Here is a 12854-nt window from a genome sequence, read left to right on the forward strand (position 1 = left end):
GTGACTAATGACAGCGCAGCAGCAGAGGCCTCTTACTGGCATATGTGTGTGTGTGTGCGTGTGTGCGCGTGTGTGCGCGTGTGTGAGACATCTCTTCCTGGCGAGCCGCCAATCATCTTCACACTTTGCCGCCTCCTCTTCCTCCCCGGGCGCCAATCAGACGCCACGCGGCGCGCGGCCACGGGTGGCGCCAGACGCAGCGGAGGGCACGAGCCGACACGCGCTTCCCCTCCCCCTTCCTGTCAGCGAGCATCAGCCTGCCAACAAGCCCCCCACCCCCGCCTCACATCAGCGCGCCCCCCCTCCCCTCCGCCGCGTCGTGAGGACGACACACGTATTCGTTCATAACCTCCGCCATTATTCATCGCCCCCACCCCCCCTGCAGGGTCTCTCGCTGTCTCCACGCCACCTGCTAATTGAACTCCTTCCTCCTGCCTCGCGCGAGCTCGCTTGTGCCAAGCCCAGGTGATTATACGCCCCCCCTACCCCCATTATCCATCAACCCCCCCCCCCCACCCTCCCCCTTCCCCGCCACTGACAGACCGACAAATCCCTCCCGGTGCTCCTCTCCCACCCTCCCTCCTACCCCTGCCTCCTCCTCCACCTCCTCCTCTCTCCATCTCCTTCCCCGCCAGCCATGATCCGTGGCGGGCTAATTCCCAGACGGTCCTCCTCTTCCTCTTGTCGTCCTCGCGGGCCTGGTGAGTAGCCTCATCTACTCCTCTTCTCCTCCTCTGCCTCTGCGTGAGTGCGTGTGTGCGAGCGTGCGCGTGTTGGACCACCGCATGCCGCCTTCACGCTTTTTAGCCTTTTACGAGCCGCCTTCAAGATCCCCCCCTCCCCCTCTCGTCTTCCTCCTGCTGCGCCTGTGGGATGAGGGGGAGGCGGAGGCGGTGTGAAGAAGGAGGAGGGGAGGGGGGGGAGGCGTTAATGTGCCGCCCAGGAGAGTGGTTTCCTCTCACGGTCGGCGGCCGCTGTGACCTTCTGTCACGCTGACCGGATAATTAGTCCCACCTCCAGGGTGTGCTGTCACACGGCCGCTTCCCGCCACGGGTCAGAGGTCACAGGAAGTCAGCGTGTTTGTGTTTTGTCCCTTGCAGGAAAGTAAACAAAAGGTGTGGGCGGCGGCCATGTCGGGCATGACGAGCGGCGTGTGCGTGGAGAGCGACCTGTCGTCCGTGCTGCAGCGAAGCTCGGCCTCCTCGCACCATCACCCCAATCACCACGGCTACGGAGGACAGGGCCAGGTGAGTCCAGACCACTTGAGACTCAAGTCTCAAGTCTTGACCTTGCATGCAACTCGCAGCAGCAAAAATCAAGTTTGCGTGAGGAGGCAATTTGGTTGGGGCAGGGGGGGTGCAAATCATATATATCAAGTTATCAACAAGTCTCAAACCTTGATCGCAAAGTTTCAGACAAGTCACAGTGGCATCCAAATTAAGCCAGTCAAGCCCTGACAGATTTTCACTTGAGTCAATTCGTGCAATTTCAGACTCTGTACTGCCTTTGACTTGACTTGAGTGACATGACACGATGCTTCGCCGATCTTTGAGCAGCTATCAAGGTGCTAAACGGTCAACGGAGCTTAGCTGTCTTTGTGGCGCTTATCGCGATAGATGACATGCGATGTCATGGTTGCCATGGCGACTGCTGTCTTTTAAGTTGCAAACCTTCCATGTTGCCGTTCTTTTCCCCGACTTGGTCAAAAACATAATCCGCAAATCCATATTTAACTAAATCTTCATCCATATTTGCTTCATGAAACGGTCTCTGGATCATAACCTGCACACAGGTTGCCTCATTTGTGTAATTAAAGAAACATTTAAGAAGAAAAAAAGATTTTCAAAACTTCGTAAGACTCATCAAGCTCCGTTTCATTATTTTGATCATCGAATAATCATTTAGAGACCTTGTTTAACATCTAATTGTCCAAATCTTCAGAACAGTAAATGTTCTCTGAATGGGGAATTCCTCCATGAAAAATTTTCTTTGGCAAACATCAACATTGGTGCCAATTTTATGACAGATGTTAGCCACCAGACCAGTAAGTGCATCTTCATCTATTTATTTTTGCGCTTTCTGTACTGTGAATTTGAAATCATCTCGTTTTTATGCAGATGATTAACTTAAAAAAAAAAGAGACTTGGATGTGGTTTATGCCCCCCACCCCCTCCGGTGGTCCCAGGTGTCCACGCTGGCGCCCATGCTGGACTACAGCAGCGAGATGGACCGCTACCGCTCGTCCATCGCCAGCTTCTACAAGACCAACGTGGACGTGGGCAACTTCCCGCAGTCGGCCAAGCTGGCGGCACGCTTGGCGGCGGCCGCTCCCATCTTCCCCCCCGCCGCCACCAGACTGGGGGCCATGGCCACGGCGCCCTGGGGCTGCCACGACAACGTCAACCACCCGGCGGCCGTCTTCTGGGGCCGACCCAAACCCGGCGGCGCGCACCACCGCCACCACCCGGCGGCACCCGCGGGTCACATGACCCCCTCGCATCCACACGGGAGCGGCATGCCCCAGGGCGGGGGGGCGGATGACGTGGGGCGAACTGAAAAACACTCTGCCGCCTCGCTTCCTGTCACCCAAACGGCTCACCACCACCCCATGGCGCCCAGCAACACCAACTTCCTGCCCGGCTACAGCGGCGGGAGCGACTGCGGCGCGGGCAAGCAAGGACACGCCCACCCGGACGTGATGGGCCTATCGGAGGGGGGCAGCTGCAATGGCGGCGGGGTTCTGGGAAGCGGCTTCCTGGGAGGACTGGGCTTACCCCCGGGGGTCATCGTCATGGCGATGGGTTCGACGGCGGGCGGGATGTCGGACGCCGGCAGCGCCTTCCAGATGACAGGCGGCCAGCGGGGGCCCGCGGACTGCCAGCAGCACGCAGGCTCCTCGCCCTGCCCCTCCTCGTCCTCGCCCTCATCATCAGGTGTGGCAACGGGGGGCGCAGTCCTGTCGCCGCCCTCCTCATCGTCGTCATCGTCGTCGTCTAAGAGGAAGCGGAAGCGCTGCGGCGTGTGCGGACCGTGCCGGCGGCTCATCAACTGCGGCGTGTGCTCATCCTGCCGCAACAGGAAAACGGGCCACCAGATCTGCAAGTTCAGGAAGTGCGAAGAACTCAAGAAGAAGCCGGGGGGAGGCGGAGGAGGGGCGATCGAGGTGAGACTGGGCTTGGGAACCCGTGATGTCATTAAACGCCAACACGCGCGCGCGGGCACGCGGTCTCAAAAGTTCGACGACTCCAGCTGACCGAGCATTTTCACCATTTAGGTTGCTCCTCAATTCGATTTGGATTCTTTAGCTGGTGATTTGATTCAATATTGATTTAAATGCTCTGATGTAAAATCCATAAGAAGCAAAATCTTTTTAAAGATTCATTCTAGTTCCTGATTTTGGACAAATGCACAGGAATCCAAACGAACATTAAATTTTCAAAACGAAATGTCGAAGTTGAAGGCACCGCCCTCACTGACTCACACACCGGCCGCCATTTCGTCATTCTCCGGCCATCCAACGCCAGGCTCGCGCAGTTTTCATTTGTATCTTAACTCATTCAGTACCAGCCAATTCTAGACCAAGTCTGAAAAGACGTTTAAAAACGTCTTTGGGAGTGAATGATTTAAATATCTGGGTTAACGAGAATTATCAATAATTTTTAACTAGAATATTATGTTGTTACAATAAACAACTTTTTGAACCAGCTAATGTACTTTTTTTTGGGGGGTGGGGGACAAACATGAGGCGAAATTGGCCTTAATTGCCATTTTTTTTACTTTGTGTGTGTGTGTGTGTATGTGCGTGCGCGGCTCAATTAATGAGTGTTGCCGGACCTGGACGACATCTTCATTCATCCTCACTTCTTCCCGTGAGAGTCGCTACAAACCGTAGCTAATTAGCCCATCCCCACACACACCGACAGGATGCCCACGTGTTAGCACATTAGGCTAATCTTTGTCAATTACACGCTAATCGAAGCCGTGGCGCTAGCATGAGTGACGACGTGGCGTATGTGTGCACGTGTGTGTGGTCAGAAGGTTTATGAGTTGCTCACGCATTTTTTTTCCTCTTAACCCTCTGCAGAGGCCGCCATCTGTCCCGACCGGCGAGGCTTTCAGGTGGTTCTTCTAGTCGGCGCCCGGGGCTCAAACAGGAAGCTGCGCTGGCACGTTGGCGCTGGACTGAGGACAGTTAGGGCACGAGCTGCCCGCCCGTTGGCTGCTTGCGGTGGAGAATCTGTGTGTCGCTCCTTCTTTCTCAAAAATAAGACAAAGTGACTGATTATTTCGTGATTTTTTTTTTGGTTTGTTTTTAATCTGACGCAAACATAATATTTTTCATATTTCAATTTCAGGCTGAGGAAAAACAAATTCGAGTCAAATGTTATGGCCCATGGATTGCGGTGGTGGCAGCTAACGTGCTAGTAATGATCATTCCCAAACTTCAACGTCACGCAAACCCAATGAAATATTCAAATCAAATTCAATCTGAGCTTTTTTTAAATTTCACATTGTTAATCTGGAGCCTCAAATTGAATTATTACAAAAAACATGTATACAGCACTGTTACACTGTTTGGTGTTGGATTTCGAGGAACATTTATTGATCAATCGACACCTAATCTAATATAAAATTAATCGACAACTATTTTGATCTTCGATTGATCGTTTAGAGACATTAATTTTTAAAATTGTCCAAATCCTTAAAATTTCAGTCTCTCAACAGTAAATATTCTCCGATTTCTGTCGTCCAGATTTCGGGAGCAGATTGGTGATCTTTTTGTGTTGAATCCAATGAAGATATTTGGAAGCATCTCCTTTACTTTGGAAAATACCGATCGATATATTTGCAGATTTTCTGACCACTGGAAGGAAATCCTAACGACTTTGTTGTGCTTTTACTGCAGTGGAAATTTGAAATTGGGTAAAGGGATTGACATGAAAAAAACATTTTTGTATCCAATCTACTAAACAAAAAAACACTAATAATAAAACCATATGGATTCATTGAGAATTTGAATAATTTGAGGCCCTGAATTAAAATGATGAAAAATCAGGCCGTTTTCTTTTTTTTTTGGTCAAGGGTTAAAAAAGAAATAACTAATCAGTCACTGTGTCATTTTTGTTGATTCATTGCCAATCGAAAATGTCATCGAACAAAACGAAACGAGCGAAAGAAACACGGACTTGACAAGACGACATTGTGTGGACAACCTCAACGGACCACACGACTTCTGTTTCTTCACCTGCTGTCAATGGTCCAGCAAGACTTTGGTGTGGGACGCGCGTCAAACGACCACAACTTTCCTCAGGCGGACCACAAATGTGCTCATGGATAAGACAAAATGACAACAAGGAACGAGGAAGTGTCAGCGATGCCTGACGCGGGTGCGCATCAAGCATTGCATCATAGCGTGTGTGCTCGTCAACCCCCCATACTTGGCGAGGCAGAACGCTGGTCGTCCTTGACAACAGAGCGCTTTGTTGCTAGGAAACTGCTAACAATGGACCGGCACTTGTGTGCGCCGATGTGGGCGTGGCGGGGAAATGCTTCCACACAATGACGGACACCTTTTAAATCCCCTGAAAGTGTTTATTGTCAATCAAGTTTGTGCGTGTGTGTAAGTGTGTATGCGTGCGTGCGTGCATGTGTCATCCACATACTCACTGCTACCCAATTTCACATTAAAAGCACTTAGAAAACATGTTCGTCATATTTTGAAGCCTCTGTGCGCCATCCAGCGGCCACAAATGAACACATGAATGGCATTTGAATGGAGCCCTGGGCGCGTTTCCATGGAAACAGGGTTGAACGTCAAGAGGCGGTACAAAAGCACAATTCGAGTCACGTGACTGGGAGAAAGAGTGCGGTGACATCAGAGGGGGCATGACATGATGGAAGGGGAGGGAGGGGCACTGATGGAAGGGGATGGCAGGGCGCTGAGGTCACCTCCGGCAGCCGCATCGATTTGGAAGAGGTCAGTGGTGTGAGACACGAAGTCAAGGGATGAGGAGCTTGGGAAAAAGTTGGCCTCTTCCTCCTCTTCCTCATTGTTGCCTTCATCCAGAAGTTTGAGTGGCGGCGCCGGCATCAGCGGGGCAGTGTCGCTTCTTACCTGGCAAACGGCTGCTCGCTCCCGATTTGAAAAGCCGCCGTCCTTCACGTCCGCCGAGGTGTCCGAGACGCCGGCGCGGTCTAAGCTCAGCAACGGGGCGGCGAGAAGACATGACGACTCGTCGTCGTCGTCGCTGCTGTCCAGCGTGATGACGGGCGGCATCCTGCCAGACAAGCGCGATGGATGGCGGCGAGTGAGTTAATCGCACCCGCGACGGCATATGTGAAGATTGCTTGGGGCTCAAATTTTAGTTTTCAACAAAAAGCAAAAAAAAAAAAAAAAACAAGTGGCGCCTCGAAAAACTAGTTTGTTTCTAGTACTACTGTATGTGTTGTACAAATACGTTTTCGCTGGTGCGTGGGTCACTACTTTGAAACTTGGAGAGGTAGCCATAATTACTCTCCTCCCAGCTCTTAACTTCTTTATTACTTCTATCTACGGTACTTATCTATTCATTTTCTTGCACTTTATGTATGTTTACGAGATTTTTTCTGTCATTTGATTCTGATTGTGAGGAAAATGTGGCTTTCACGGATTGGTTGTCATGGTAAGGTTGTTTTATTTTATTTTTTTACCTTCCTGGTCGCTGAGTCTCGCGATGCCGCTTTGGTGAGGTGGTGCCCTCGAACACAATCTCCACGCTGGGACTGCGCTCATGTTGGAGCCCTCTTGTGCTGCAGGATGGGAAACGAAGGTGTGTGTGTGTGTGTGTGTGGGGGGGGGGGGGTTAAATGGCCTTCGCATCAATACGAGCGTACAAATTAGCGGTCAAGGCAAGGTCCGGGTACATTCAGGTGTCTGCAGCCGCAAAGAAAAAAGGGTGGGAAGCTCTCACCTGTTGCCGCCAGCAGCCATCTTGCCGGTGTCGCTCTTTTTCTTGCTGCGCCCCGCCCCTCGCTGCCTGTTGCCGGGGTGGCTGCGCTCATCCAGATGTCGGCTCTTGTACTTCCTCTTCCCGCTGGGTTTCTCTCCGCCGGAGCGCGACTGTGAGAGAGGGGATGGCGGCGGCGGCGAAGAGGAGCAGATGGGGGAAGAGGAGGATGAACAGGATAATGAGGAGGACGACGACAAGGAGGAGAACAGCCCGCCACAGTCCGGCGGGCTGAGGGCCAGCGGAGAGCCCGACTCCAGGCTGGAGTATGAAAGGCAGCGCATCATGGCGGGATAAATGGAGCGGTTGGGATTGGCCAAAGTGCCGCTCTTCCTCGCGCGCTCCCGGCTTCTCCTCCTCTTCTTTTTCTTCTGCTTTTTGTCAGCAGGCGTCCGGGGCGACGGACTGAGGGTGCAGACTGAACTCGCCGAGCCCACCGCGGGGTTCTTCTCCAGGCAGGCGGTCGAGGTAGAGGGCGGCACGGCGGGCGACGAGCGCTCCGAGTCGGACGACAGGTGCACGAGCTCCGGCGTGCGCTCGGCCATGGGCTTTTTGTAGCCCACAATCATACATTCCCCTTCATCCTCCTGCGCGGCAGGGCTGGAGGGTAGCGACGTCAACGTGGCTGAGTACGAGGGGCCTGGCGTCTGGTCGTTGCGCCGCCGCCCCACCTCTTCCTCCCCCTCCTCTTCAGAGATGGTGATGACAGAGCTGGAAGCGGAGCCGCCGCCGTCCGCGGGTGGCGGATGGTAGGCGGCGTGTAAGTCGTACTCGTCCAGGCTGAGCGGCGAGCGGGCGAAGCAGAGCAGCTCGTGGAGGAAGTGCTGCGTTTGCGCCAACAGGAAGGGCTGTAGCTCTTCCTCCATTGCGGCCACGTCCTCCAAGCCACGGCGAGCCATCCGGGCGGCGATGACACGATGCACAACATCCACCAGCGAGCCGTGGGAGCCGTACAGCACAGTGAGCTCGCGCCTCAGCCAAGGCCGCAGTCTGTTCAGCTGGCCGGGGTCCCGGCGGAAGCCGTCCACCGAAATGTCTCGCTGCGGCTGGGTGGCGCCGGCGCCCGCCACGCCGTGCGCGCGGATGCCGCCGCGATAGAGGGCGCGTCGAAAGGCCACCATCTCGCCCTCCCTCAGACGCCTCACCGCCACCCCTTCTCGCTGTAGACGCAGCCTGGCGGCCAATCGGGTAACAAGGCGTTGCGAAGCTCGACCGGCGACGGCTTCGCCGAGACCCGACAGGCCTTCGAATATGACGCCGCGATCGCCATCCTGGTCCGAATGATGCGGGACCAGAGGAAGTGGCGGGACGTCCAGATACCACTGCCACACCCCCTGCTCGTCCTCGCTCCTCCCCGCACCTCCTGCTTCCCTCCTCTGGCTCCTGGTGGCGGGCTCGGCGACGTCAGCCACCCGGTGCCTTCTCAGCATGAGCCTCAACTGGTCACTCCTCGCCGCCGATGCCATGGCGGCCACCATGGCCACCGTGGCCGCCACGCTGCCGCCAGTTGGGGTTGGTCGCAACGTGTACTCCTTGAAGTCGTCCTCGGCGCGAACTGAGTGCAATATTGAGGTGAAGGGCTGCTTGCAGAGCGGACACTCGGCTTTGTTGTGCGACCACTCCTGTATGCATGGAAAACAGAAGCGGTGCAGGCAGCGGTCCAAATACGCCATGTTGTTGAAGCGGTCGAGGCAGATGGGACACTTGGAATCGGGTGACGCCTCCGCCGACGTCAGAGCTGCTCGGGCCGACGCCGCAGGAGGAGGCGTTGCGGCGGCCTGCGTTTCGGCACTCGTCCTCTTCCTCCTGCGACTTCCTCGGCTCCTTTCCGCTTCTTCGGGCGGTCGGTCGCCGTGGTTACTGTTGTTGTTGTTGGTGTTGCGGCGGCGAACACGCAGCTTCATAGCCGTGGGGGCCATCACCTGACCGCACAAGAGATGCAACTTAGTCATCGTTTGTGGAAAAACAATATTCGTGCGATCAAATTGCAGCAGAAAGACACAAACACCTGATTCACAGTGTCTTGTGCATAATCGAACATCGTTCGTCATTGTTAATGGAGAATGATTATTTAGCATGAGCTAACGGGAGCAGAAGCTCACTCTCTCAAATAAAAGTGACGTTTACATCATGTGTGATTATTTGAAGGTAATAAAAACATTCAGTGTGAAGCAATGGTTACAGGAAAACACATACACTCGAATAATGATATATTTTTTAATCATCACCAGGTAGGGAGTCATATTAGCCGGTTAATTTAACTGCTATGCCAGTGGGAGATTGGATCCGGCCCGTCCATAGTAACAGAAAACTGATCTTCTCCATACTACATTTGATCATGTTTGATGATTATGTTATGTTAGCATGCAATGGCGGTTAGCTTCTGTACCTGGTCGCGATCACTCTTCGCTGCTCGACCCGGCACCTTTTCATGAGGCTCTCACTCCTCAGTCGGCAGCCGGACTTGATGTTTCACGCTCCTCGACTTCCGGTGATTTGAGGAGGAAAAGAACGCCCCGTTCCGTTAACACATTGGTTGAGTTTTTGGGATTTGTTGGCCGCCAAACGGTCAGCTGTGCTGTTGCTGGTTCTTGTGGCTTCGACAAACGTCATCAGTGGTGGACGGAAGTGGAAGACTTTGAGTGCCTGGATGTCGCCCCCCGCCCAACCCCACCCCATGATGCAGCTCAGAGACAAGACACCAAAAGCGGGGTTATCACGTTGCTGTAATACGACAGCGTCGTCGCCATGTTAGATGTGGCAGACATGCTTCTATAACGCAAATAAATGACAGAGTCATCATAAATCCACTTACCACAGTGCACAAGCAAGTTCATGTCTCAATCACATTGTCTTTCTAATGAAGTTTTATGTTCACAAATGTAAATTGGCTGACGTAAAACCGATTTTCTGTGTCTTGTTGTTACAACTGGAATGGTATTTAATGTCAATTTCTGTTGCTAGAATCAAGGGTTGGATTCTGGACATATTTCTTGAAAGAATGCTGCTATAAAATGTCTTTGGAAATTTGATACTGTTTATCACGTTTCTTTCAGGTTTATGACTAACTGGAAGATGTCCACTCACCATTATGAATTGTACTGTAATGCCTTCTTTTGTGTTCAAATTACGACAAAATTAATGATGCTCTTCAGTTATTTTATTCCCACAAGCGGTTACCAGAAACAGAATCCCCATTCACTCAGAAGCTGCTATCGGCCACAGCTCTTTCTCAGCCATCCAACACAATATCTGGCTGCTGAAGTTAACCTTGAATCCTCGAAGCACTCCTACACTTTCATCTGCAACGCTCTTTTGAGCCCGTGATTCTCTGTTCCTTTGCGCTTCCATCTCAAAGACATCATACTTTCAACTTAATACCATTGCAGTAACTATTTACAAGCATGCCATGAAGTATGTGGCTTCATCGCTACAATATTTTTGATTAAATTGCTACACTTTTATTACTAAGGCAGTATTGGAATTACATATATTTGTGCCTTAATGAGTCTGAGAAATGCTGAATTTTAAGTTTGTTTGCTGCTTTCGGTCCACCACCCTCCAAAACAGTTGGCTAAAATAGCTTGCTCCTTGTGCATGGAATATGCTACAAAAAGGCTGGAAACTTACTGATTTAATTGAGTGAAACATTTTTAAACACAAGCTGTGAGTTTTTGAGACAAACTCTACAGCATCCACTTGGTTTTCACTAGATTTTAAAATAGTTTTAAAATTCTGTGAACAATATGTAATTGTATTTTATATTGGCGTTTGGCCAAGACACTCAGTGGAATATTTGCTGGTTAAATAAAGGTTCCTGGTTAAATAAATAAAATTGTATATATATATACACACACACACGCGTTTTTTTTATAGAATGTTGTTGCATTACTTGATTGACTCCAGGCCCCCTTCTGGACGAAGCTGATGCTACCTGAAGGACCTTCCGCGTCACGTGACTAACTGTTGTTATAGAATCACATTGGCTGACGATGTTATGCGTTGTCGCCATGGCGATGCCGCCCCGATGCCACAGCGACCTTGTATATGGAACAGTGTCGAGATGACTTACACAACTTCAGTTGCCATGACGACTTTAACTTCCCAGTTCCCACACACATGCAGACACACACACTGACAGTTGATGATGATGATGATATGGAAGCACATTGGATGTCATCCTGCAGTTTCTTGCTTTTTTTATTGAAGCCTCCTTAAACAGGGACATTATACACATATCCCAAAATGCATCACTGCAAGTCAAATTCACATGATAAGTCATAGAAACATCTAGAAAAATAGAGCTATTGTACAAACATGGCGGTCACGTCACTTTTCACCCTCATGCAGGAAAGTTGATTGGTCTCATCCAAACGTCCGACTCCCAGCATGCAACTGCTGGGCCCGGCGTGCGTGTTGTCAGAAGACCTGAAGTTTTTGCCAACCCCACCGTCACGGCACACACCGCAAGATGCCGCCTCTCACACGGCGCTCACAGCCAACGAATAGGCGGCCATCATCTGCGCTCGCAGCTGCTGCTTGACGTGCACGCGGCCGTGCCGCTTCCTCTCATCGCTGCGTGCAAAGCGCTTGCCGCACACGTCGCAAGAGAAGGGCTTCTCGCCCGTGTGTGTGCGCGTGTGCGTGGTCAGGTGGTCGCTACGGCTGAAGCTCCTCGCACACACAGCGCACTGGAAGGGTTTCTGTCCCGTGTGGACCCGCACGTGCCTGTTGAGTTCGTCCGAGCGTGAGAAGCGTCGCTCACAACCTTCCACGGAGCACGGGAAGGCCTTGGCCTTCACGCCGCTCTTGGCGAGAACTCTGCGGCCCTTTCGGGACACTTTAGCGCCTGTTGGCACGCTGCTGAGGTGCGCGGTCGGGAAGGTGCCGTGCAGGAGGCATGATAGGAGATCGGGGTCCACGGTGGAGGGGATGTCCACCTCCATTTTGACATGGTCTCCTTCAGTGCCGACCTTGCAGTTCTTCAGCCAGTCCTCCGACGCCACCGCTTCCTGCTTGACCCCCAAGGCCTTCATCTCACCCTGGCCGCCATTTTGGCTCAACAGAGCCTCAATGAAGTCCGGAGCAGCCGGTGTTGCGAGGTAGTCGGCCCCACAGCTGGAGCCGGATGACTCGCTCTTGACTGTAGCCAAAGGAGGAGAGCCAATGTCCCCCTGCTGCTCCATTTCGGTGCAGATTCCCACAATCTCTGTGATCATGTTGAGGATGGCGTCCGCTGTGCTGCTCAGGCCCACGGTCGCTGGTGCGGTCGGTTCAGCCAGGACACTGCCGCTGAAGTCGAGGGAGGGTGAGAGCGAGTCCGAGTCGCTGAAGTCAGAGAAGAAATCTGAGTCGGAGGCGTCAGTTCCTGGAGAGACAACTGGAGAGCAACAGAAGAAGTGAGGAGGGGGGTGGGGGGGATTTGTTATTATTGCGTAACAGCACAATGACATCAGCATGCAAGCAACAAGATGATGATGATGATGATGATGATAATGATGATGCTTCGCCAACTCACCTGTTAGGTCGGTTTCATTGACATCGCAGTGGTTAGACTCCACGCTGTTCACCCAAGCGCTGCACGCATCCTCAAAGTCGGACAGGAAGCCGCAGTGGCGCTCGGCATGCATGGCGGTCAAAAGAGAGGTGGGAATTCTGTCTGTCCGGTTCTTCGGGCGGGATGATGCGTCCGGAGTTTGGGTCGCTGCGCTCACTCGGTGCCGAGGATGCCGAGATCCTGCGCTCGCCGGCCCTTTTATACCCTCCGTTTCCGTGGCAATGCTGGCACTGCCTCATTGGCGGAGAGCGGCGCGAGGGATTCCCCCCACCGTGAACGTCAAGAATGCCCAAACATGGCCGACTTCCTGC

General features: G+C 52.6%; 3 protein-coding genes across 4 annotated transcripts; 1 reads left to right on the forward strand and 2 right to left on the reverse strand.

Moving 5' to 3' along the window:
* Nucleotides 1-319: 319 nt before the first annotated feature.
* LOC147208999 (uncharacterized) lies at nucleotides 320-5702 on the forward strand. 2 transcript variants are annotated; one of them, XM_086103661.1, is made up of 4 exons: nucleotides 320-465; nucleotides 1101-1247; nucleotides 2186-3163; nucleotides 4085-5702. In XM_086103661.1, the coding sequence occupies exons 2-4, from the start codon at nucleotides 1131-1133 to the stop codon at nucleotides 4130-4132; spliced, it is 1143 nt and encodes a 380-aa protein (XP_085959787.1). In that variant the 5' UTR covers nucleotides 320-465; nucleotides 1101-1130; the 3' UTR covers nucleotides 4133-5702. The 2 variants fall into 2 exon arrangements, with proteins under 2 accessions (XP_085959787.1, XP_085959794.1); XM_086103668.1 differs by lacking the exon at nucleotides 320-465 and adding an exon at nucleotides 596-701.
* LOC147209000 (uncharacterized) lies at nucleotides 5692-9607 on the reverse strand. The gene is made up of 4 exons (XM_086103649.1): nucleotides 9376-9607; nucleotides 6951-8908; nucleotides 6691-6789; nucleotides 5692-6278 (listed from the first exon to the last, which is right to left on the reverse strand). The coding sequence occupies exons 2-4, from the start codon at nucleotides 8903-8905 to the stop codon at nucleotides 5876-5878; spliced, it is 2457 nt and encodes an 818-aa protein (XP_085959775.1). The 5' UTR covers nucleotides 8906-8908; nucleotides 9376-9607; the 3' UTR covers nucleotides 5692-5875.
* Nucleotides 9608-11168: 1561 nt separating this feature from the next.
* Nucleotides 11169-12792, reverse strand: LOC147209001 (uncharacterized). Its single transcript, XM_086103732.1, has 2 exons — nucleotides 12505-12792; nucleotides 11169-12366 (listed from the first exon to the last, which is right to left on the reverse strand). The coding sequence occupies exons 1-2, from the start codon at nucleotides 12614-12616 to the stop codon at nucleotides 11468-11470; spliced, it is 1011 nt and encodes a 336-aa protein (XP_085959858.1). The 5' UTR covers nucleotides 12617-12792; the 3' UTR covers nucleotides 11169-11467.
* Nucleotides 12793-12854: the final 62 nt, after the last annotated feature.

Source organism: Hippocampus guttulatus, chromosome 2 (genome assembly GCF_054856545.1).
Source record: "Hippocampus guttulatus isolate MCC_2025c chromosome 2, RoL_Hgut_1.0, whole genome shotgun sequence".
NCBI classification, from domain to species: Eukaryota; Metazoa; Chordata; class Actinopteri; order Syngnathiformes; family Syngnathidae; genus Hippocampus; species Hippocampus guttulatus.